The sequence below is a fragment of the Anneissia japonica genome, unplaced genomic scaffold, assembly GCF_011630105.1.
Source record: "Anneissia japonica isolate Jap-2015-1 unplaced genomic scaffold, ASM1163010v1 scaffold287893_len360957_cov134, whole genome shotgun sequence".
NCBI lineage: Eukaryota > Metazoa > Echinodermata > Crinoidea > Comatulida > Comatulidae > Anneissia > Anneissia japonica.
Window position 1 is genome coordinate 158,868 of NW_022717951.1, and position 9,306 is coordinate 168,173.

The 9,306-nt window shown below is 38.4% G+C and overlaps 1 protein-coding gene across 1 annotated transcript in view; it reads right to left on the reverse strand.

Moving 5' to 3' along the window:
* Positions 1 to 8,719: 8,719 nt before the first annotated feature.
* LOC117110388 (acid-sensing ion channel 5-like) overlaps positions 8,720 to 9,306 on the reverse strand; it is a 5,506-nt gene continuing 4,919 nt past the window's right edge. The window contains exon 3 of the mRNA XM_033253084.1: positions 8,720 to 8,987. Coding sequence (XP_033108975.1) covers positions 8,720 to 8,987 — 268 coding nt within the window. The remainder of the gene's footprint in view (positions 8,988 to 9,306) is intronic.

Genomic DNA, 9,306 nt, shown 5'->3' on the forward strand with positions numbered 1-9,306 from the left:
TATTGGCCAGTGATTCGATCATCATATTGTTGGTATCCGGATCGGGATTTTCTCGCGTGGACGCACGGCAGCTAACGGTTAGCAGGATCCTGATCCTGCTAACCGTTAGCTGCCGTGTGAGAACATAGCCTAACTTAATTTAGCCTTATGTGTGGTATTGTTATGCAAATGAGCCAGATAAGCACAATCTGGATATGCTCAGAAAAACAAAACTTTCCTTAGCCGCACGATGGCCACTCTGTGTATCGGCTAGGCGTACAGCTAGGCCTAGCTGAGAATTACGGTACGGAAAAACAAAGTAAAATAAGGGTACTAATTTCACTTGGCATGCAAATCAATCATACTTACACACTTAAAAACAAACTAGTCTACCAATAAAATCACCTGCAGGTTAAGATATAAGGCAAGTATGTCTACAATTTTGATTTTAAATTGATGTGATTAGGCTAGCCTAGACCCGGCCTAGGCCATGTCTAACCGCTTATAAAAATGCAGAAAAAAGACCCAAAACAAATTAGAATGAAGTTATCAGCTATGTAGTGCATTGAAATTATTCATATACTTACTACTTACCTATATAAAATTAAAGTGTATTGCCCACAAACGCCAATATTTGGATTTTAGTACGCCTTTTCCACGAATCGGTAGACATCTTGAAGTGATGACAAACAGCCTAAGTCAGTGGTGCGTAACAAATAAAAATAAGATAAGCTAGGCCTAGCTGCTGTACGCCTAGCTGCTGTACGCCTAGCCGATACGCAGTGTGGCTAAGGAAAGTTTTGTTTTTCTGAGCATGTGCTGATTGTGCTTATCTGGCTCATTTGCATAGCAATACCGCACATAAGGCTAAATCAAGTTAGGCGGCTTAAACCAGCCAGCTTTCTATCCTGGTAACAGTTAAAAATCCTTGGAAAAACCAACAATTTGGCACTAAATGAGTCCGAAAGCCGGTGTGGCATTGGTCCTAAGAGCAAGACAGACCAGGACCAAAGAGGATCAGAAATTGAGCAGCCAGGTAATATATGGAATTGGTGAATTCTGGTACCTTTTGGTACGGCAACGTTGTGAGGTGATAAGTGAATCATGTCTTAAGTTTTTATTATTAGGATTTGATGGAGGAAGCATATGACGATGTCGATTTGATTGAAGCAATGATTTACCAACATTATATACTAGGATTTCACGTCTAGATTTAAGTGTCATGATATTGGCTATTTTCAGAGCTTCAGTATGCTGCCGTGATTCGGAAGAACGCATTAAGCCAAAATCATAGTTTTAAGATATTGAGCAAAACGCGTTTCTTGTTAGCCTTTTGTTATGGGAATGAATTATATTGAATTTTTTTGTGTAAATGTACTAATTACACAACAGAAAAACATACTGAAACACTTTTTCTGTATATTTTTTTTCTATAACCCAGTCAAAATGGACATAATGCGCTTTTCCAAATTAAAACAAAAGCCAATGAAGCATGAAACATCTGATGTTAGGCATTATATCCAGTTTTGCCAGTAGAATCCATGCATTATTCTTTACTTAAGGAACAAATTAAAGTGAATTTTCACCAGGACTTTAGAGGTTTAAATTACATCTGTCTCTTATACACATCTAGATGTGTATAAGAGACAGCTGTACGCCTAGCTGCTGTACGCCTAGCTGCTGTACGCCTAGCTGCTGTACGCCTAGCTGCTGTACGCCTAGCTGCTGTACGCCTAGCTGCTGTACGCCTAGCTGCTGTACGCCTAGCTGCTGTACGCCTAGCTGCTGTACGCCTAGCTGCTGTACGCCTAGCTGCTGTACGCCTAGCTGCTGTACGCCTAGCTGCTGTACGCCTAGCTGCTGTACGCCTAGCTGCTGTACGCCTAGCTGCTGTACGCCTAGCTGCTGTACGCCTAGCTGCTGTACGCCTAGCTGCTGTACGCCTAGCTGCTGTACGCCTAGCTGCTGTACGCCTAGCTGCTGTACGCCTAGCTGCTGTACGCCTAGCTGCTGTACGCCTAGCTGCTGTACGCCTAGCTGCTGTACGCCTAGCTGCTGTACGCCTAGCTGCTGTACGCCTAGCTGCTGTACGCCTAGCTGCTGTACGCCTAGCTGCTGTACGCCTAGCTGCTGTACGCCTAGCTGCTGTACGCCTAGCTGCTGTACGCCTAGCTGCTGTACGCCTAGCTGCTGTACGCCTAGCTGCTGTACGCCTAGCTGCTGTACGCCTAGCTGCTGTACGCCTAGCTGCTGTACGCCTAGCTGCTGTACGCCTAGCTGCTGTACGCCTAGCTGCTGTACGCCTAGCTGCTGTACGCCTAGCTGCTGTACGCCTAGCTGCTGTACGCCTAGCTGCTGTACGCCTAGCTGCTGTACGCCTAGCTGCTGTACGCCTAGCTGCTGTACGCCTAGCTGCTGTACGCCTAGCTGCTGTACGCCTAGCTGCTGTACGCCTAGCTGCTGTACGCCTAGCTGCTGTACGCCTAGCTGCTGTACGCCTAGCTGCTGTACGCCTAGCTGCTGTACGCCTAGCTGCTGTACGCCTAGCTGCTGTACGCCTAGCTGCTGTACGCCTAGCTGCTGTACGCCTAGCCGATACGCAGTGTGGCTAAGGAAAGTTTTGTTTTTCTGAGCATGTGCAGATTGTGCTTACCTGGCTCATTTGCATAGCAATACCGCACATAAGGCTAAATCAAGTTAGACGGCTTAAACCAGCCAGCTTTCTATCCTGGTAACAGTTAAAAATCCTTGGAAAAACCAACAATTTGGCACTAAATGAGTCCGAAAGCCGGTGTGGCATTGGTCCCAAGAGCAAGACAGACCAGGACCGGAGAGGATCAGAAATTGAGCAGCCAGGTAATATATGGAATTGGTGAATTCTGGTACCTTTTGGTACGGCAACGTTGTGAGCTGATAAGTGAATCATGTCTTAAGTTTTTATTATTAGGATTTGATGGAGAAAGCATATGACGATGTCGATTTGATTGAAGCAATGATTTACCAACATTATATACTAGGATTTCACGTCTAGATTTAAGTGTCATGATATTGGCTATTTTCAGAGCTTCAGTATGCTGCCGTGATTCGGAAGAACGCATTAAGCCAAAATTATAGTTTTAAGATATTGAGCAAAACGCGTTTCTTGTTAGCATTTTGTTATGGAAATGAATTATATTGATTTTTTGTGTAAATGTACTAATTACACAAAAGAAAAACATACTGAAATACTTTTTCTGTATATTTTTTTCTATAACCCAGTCAAAATGGACATAATGCGCTTTTCCAAATTAAAACAAAAGCCAATGAAGCATGAAACATTTGATGTTAGGCATTATATCCAGTTTTGCCAGTAAAATCCATGCATTATTCTTTACTTAAGGAACAAATTAAAGTGAATTTTCACCAGGACTTTAGAGGTTTAAATTACATTATGTTTAAATAACTTAAAACAAAACAAAATATAATGTTTTTTTAAGGGTTTTTGTTAAAATTATTTAGCAACATTATCGCATTCACTCTCATAAAATATTTACAAAATGTGTCTGATCTGATTTATTAGATGTTGTATTTCCCCTAAAATTTGGTATGGTACATGTAAAATTTTAATTAAATACTATCGTTCACCACTACAGAGAGAACAAGCAACAACACTGTTAGTAAGTTTTTTACAACATAAATGATCAGTTTATTTAAATTCACTATGAAGAATACCCCCTTTCAATTTAATAAACAAAAAAAATAAATAACAATTTCTAACTAAACACACTTCTTCAGGCCCATTTATACATTTTTGTTTCCTTAAATTATAAGGAAGTGTACGGTACTCATTTTAATATAGCTAAATATTTTAAATGTAAATTTAGCATAGGTATTGTATCTAAATTCCAAGCATTGGCTTAATTGGAAAGTCTAAGTAAAACATTTTTAAGTTTGATATGTATGTATTTTATTTTGTTTGTTGAATGGTCTTAGTTATTATATTAATAATTATTTATATTACTGACTAAAATTTATATAATGGCCACAATTTGGTCATGGGCATATTGCAACTTATTCTTTAAAAGATGAAGAACAATGCTTTCTTCTTTTATTAATTGTACTCTAATCAAAAACAAACTTCGTATTTTGCCTTATTATGCCCTTCCACCAGCAAGGGAACTAATTACATATACATCATTGTCTTCTGTTATTGGTTGATTGCTCGCTTTTCAATGCTTGGTGGATATAATGCACTCTTCCTGATTTTTTTGCTTTGGTGGATGGATGTAATGCGTAATTCTCATATTAATTTCATATTTATAAACATGTTTTGGGGTATATGATCAATTCCCATTATAGATTACATCCATAGGATGCCACTAAGCCAAAGATCTCAAGATTCTCAAAAATTGATATAATGCGTTTTTCCGAATCACGGCAGTATAGACCATTATTGATTTGAGATGTGAGTTTTACCTAGAATAATCCTGACTGCTCTTTTCTGGACCCTCTTCAATCCGTCGGACTGCAGAACTGTCAGAGACGAATGCCACATCGGGCAGCAGTACTCGAGGATCGGCCGTATATAACAAGTATAAACTTTAACCAGGTCACTGACAGAAGCAAACGCCGAGAGGCCTTATTACAGATTTCACTCACATGATTATCCCAACTTAAGTTATTTGTGACATTAACGCCTAGAGCTTTAAGTCTATCAACATGAGAAATTGTACTATTATCCCCAATAATAAACGATTCAATAACAGTGGGTTTCTTAAGAAAACTTATTTTTATGTGGTGACATTTGGTTTAGGAATCATGTAATTATGGGAACTCCAGTTAATGAGATCATCTAAATTGGTCTGCAAAGTGGAATTATTCCCACGTTAGACACATTCTCCAATAGTTAGGTCATCAACATATTTCCATCGTCTGCAGCTACCTAGACAAGCATCATTAATTAAAATTAAGAAGAGGATCGGACCCAATTTTGTACCCTGAGGGACCCCACAAGTAACCGTGTTTAAAGATGAGAGTGTATTGTGAGTTCTGTCTTTAAGGAAGCTGCAGACGATGGGAATAAGTGATCGCAGGACTCCAATATCAATCATCTTAGATATCAAAACATTATGATTAACAAGCTCAAATGCCTTAGTATAATCAATTGTAACTAGATTGATGTAAGTACCAGGTTCATCTAGATTTCTATAAACAAAATTCAACATTTCAATAAGATAATGGGTTGTCGAAGATCCACGCATATTGCCAAATTGTTGGTTGTCAATATTACAATTAATATCTTCCATTATCCAGTCACTTATAAAAGATTCAAAAACTCTCGCAAAAATTGGTGTGAGAGAAATGGGCCGCATATCATTAAAGTCGGTCGAATTCTGCACTTTGAGTATTGGGACTATTGTGGCGGTTTTCCAACAGCTACAAAATTTTCCTTGCTGAAGGCGGTATTCATCATGGTACATAACGGTTGGGACAATTCATATGTAAATTTCCTATTAAGTTTAACAGATATGTCAGATGGGTGACAACTTTTGTCAGGATCTAAACGCAAAAGTTTCTTTATAATTTGACCTCTATAAATTATCGGGACACTATTAGAAGCTGGCAGATAGGCAGGTAGGTACTTAATATCGAGTTTTTCTAAACGTTGATATACACTTACGAAATGATTATTTAAATCTTCAACAACACTTAATGTATCCCTCTTATTTAGGGTAACCTGTTTATTCTTTTTACCTAAGTGACATAGATTCTTAATTCTACGATGCCATAAGTTCGCTTGGTTACACTGTAACTGTCCAATGTTGTGTTTATAAACGGTTTTCTTTGCTTTACAAATTTCTCTCTGAATTTTATTACGAAGTCTTTTATAGTCATCATTTCTTCTTTTTAAAAGCCTTATCCCGTTTCTTCACCAATTTCCGTAATTTATTGTTGAACCACGGTTTGTACGATTCATTTTTTTATGGTAATCTCCGGAATATATAATTCATATGCATTACAAAGTTGGGAATTAAATTCTTCAGAAATGAGATCTACATATTTATCTCCAGAAAGACACCAGTTATATTGGGTAATTCATCTTCCAAATACTAAAACATTAGATTCCTTAAACGGTCTCACAGTCTTCGTAAATCTATGTGATTTCGGAAGAATTTGATTACGCCTAATAATAATTGATTTGTGGTCACTTTTTCCGATATTGGCAATTGGTGCAGTCTCTCTGAAAAAGGAAGGATGATTAATAAAAACTAAACCTAGCAATGCATTGTCTCTTGTTGGAAAGTCAACGATTTGCTTGAAATCAAGTTTAGTAATGAAATCCGTAGTGTCTATACGATTAAAGTTACCCATAATCAATATTGTAGCATAAGGTTCCTTGCTTCTAATTAAGTCAATGAATACTGAGTTATAATTTAGTAATTATAAAGGTTGGCCTTAGCATTCAAGGCAAGGCCAATTTTTGCTTTAAAAAAAAGGCCAGTCGTAACTATTACCGGTATTATAAAATTCTTTCGGGTATTTCTAAGAGATTTATAATAGTGAAATGATCAATAAATAATATGGTAATCCAGACACGTTAGCAGAAACTACTGATGCAATAATATTCGGAGAGCAACTTAGCTCAGTCGGTTAAATGAAGGTAACCATTGGGTGTGCGGTGACCCTATTTAACCTTTTTGAACCTTGGTGCTTGGTTCAATTCCTGTTTTCCGTTTCTCGGTGATAGATATTTTGGTGTTACACACTAAAGGTGACCCACTGAAGTCTGATTACTTATTTGTAGATGAGTCCTTTCAATAGACTGCTGGTCTTTTATCCACGATGAGAGCGACGTGGGCGTGGTCGGACGTCGCCCAAAAAGTCGTCAGAAGGAAAAGGCCCTGCAAACTATAACAATTTCGAAGTTTTAAATTTTATTTAACTAATTTTAGAGTCTGCTAATAATTATGTAAAAAATATATATGATTTGTTCCTCCCCGATGAATTGTGGTTATTCTCGATGGCGCGGGACTCTAGCGTGACCCCTGCTTTCATCACAAACTGAAACACGAATAAAACAGGGATTGGATTGAACCAAGAGGCGGAAGAGTATTTTTGGCGTGAAACACACATAACTCTTTAAAAATAAAAACTTTTACTTTCATGTGGGGTCCTTCTGGTGGAGATTGGGCAGTACATGGGAAGACAATGCCCTATTAAGCAATAGTAGAGCTCCGCATACTACACTATAGGAAAATTATTATACGAAGGTTAGATTTAATACTGGAAAAAATGTCCCGAGGGCCTGCAAGGCCCGAAGGAAATTGTATTGTGTTTACTTGTTTGTAATGCTGTTTCGATAGACATTCGTCAAAGAAATAAACATTTCTTAAAGCATTCGAGAGAGAATACAGTCACTTAATTTTTGGTCAGTGCAGACAGGTAAAAATCGTGGGACTATTTCATAACTAAGCCTAGCCTACGCTAGGATACGTCCTAGGTCTAGCACTAGTAGGTGGAGGCCTCGGCGGCCTCCGGTCTGGCCGTTGGCCTACATCTAATCTCCTTCCTTTAAAATTCCTTTAGAGTCTTTATATAAGTAGAATATTCCAATTAATTTTTCATACTTAATATTAAATTTTAAAAACTAAACTTCTTCGGGTTCTAATTAACCTTGTTTTACAAAAGTAGTTTTTAATTACAATTCAATTTTCATCGCGGGGTGCGATATCTTCGCGGTGACGGAAAATTTTGTGTTTTTTTTTAACACCAATCTAAAAATAATCAAGCCAAGCGTCCACTATTGGACAAATTATTGGACTGTGGGTGATAGGCAAATAACATTGGGAGTTGCAGTGATGACGTCACGATTGAAGTTTTATATTCTTTAACGAGCACATGGGCCATATTCCACACGGGGCCAACGGCTTAAGCCGGACACTCACTTCGTCGTTCGACGGTCGTACAGCCGTCGTACGACGAATTCAACTTCGCTCACTAAGTGCTAGACGACGTGACACCGTCTGCTGATTGTCGGTGGCAGTCCGAACAGATTATAATTTAATAACAAAAGATCCTTAGCGCGTGTCATGGACGACCGTAGGGCAAGGGGGCTTGACCTGTCCGGTGGGGGGGGGCTTAAGCCCCCCTGCCACCCCGCTGGTGCCGCCACTTCCCGGCTTTAAACATCTCATCCGCAAATGGTGCAAAGTTGCAACTTGTTTTCAGCCCTGACAAATTTTGCATTCAAATAGGATGTTGAAAATTATCATACATTAGGCCTACTCTAATTGTTTTGCATAATTTTTTTAAATTTTGTATAATATAAAAGAAAGGTTTTAAATGTAAAGTAGAAAAAAAATCTGACTGAGTGTGGGTATTAACGAATAAAAAAAAATTTACTCATGTATATTTAACATAATGAAATATGATGATATGATTGTGATGAATAAATGTGGTGATTCCGCCATAAAATGGAGAAAGGGAGAAAAAATTCAATCACCAAATTATTTTCAACAAATTTGGTGCGGCTTAAGGTATAATATTAGTAATTTTGATAATCTAAAAGAAAATATATATTGTACATGACGGAAGCATAGAATGAACTATGATAACGAATATGTATATAATATAAGTAATTTATTGCAAATATTCAGGATACAGTAAAAACGCCAAAGGTCTTTAAAAAGTATACTGAGCGGGGTGGTGGGGGGGGGGGGGCTACTGGAGGGATGATCTATAGGGGAAACAACCCCACCCCTTAGGTACGCCACTGCATAGCACTAACCTGACCTCCACAACCAGACTTCTCTTTCCATTTGCAACTTAGAATCGTGTCGTCATTGAGCTGAAATCCAGTTCTGTTGGTAAATTCAGACGTGCTAAAGTGTTCATTGGTAAAAACATCATCAAACTGAATACTCGAAATTCCATTTGCATACTCTTCAGAGAAGTAGTCGTAGTCTTCGGCGTCCCATAGATATTTTATAACATTCCTATCATAATCAGTGAGGTAGGAACTTCGATACCTAATTAAAGTAATTAATAAATACATACATCAATTTTTATCACTTGAATTAAAAATGTTTTCAAAATGTTTGTCTATGGCTAAGTTCAGACCTGAGAGATATTCCAGTCGTATCTAACGCCGGGCGTACTTTAATTCGTGGCGTAACTGGGCGAATAACAAATGTCAATCGTGACGTCATCACTGTAACTCACAATGTTATTTGCCTATTCCTCAGCGTCCATTAATTTTTCTATTAGTGGACGCTCTGTCTCTTATACACATCTAGATGTGTATAAGAGACAGGGGGTCTGTTGCTGGATTACCGTACGCCAGTGATT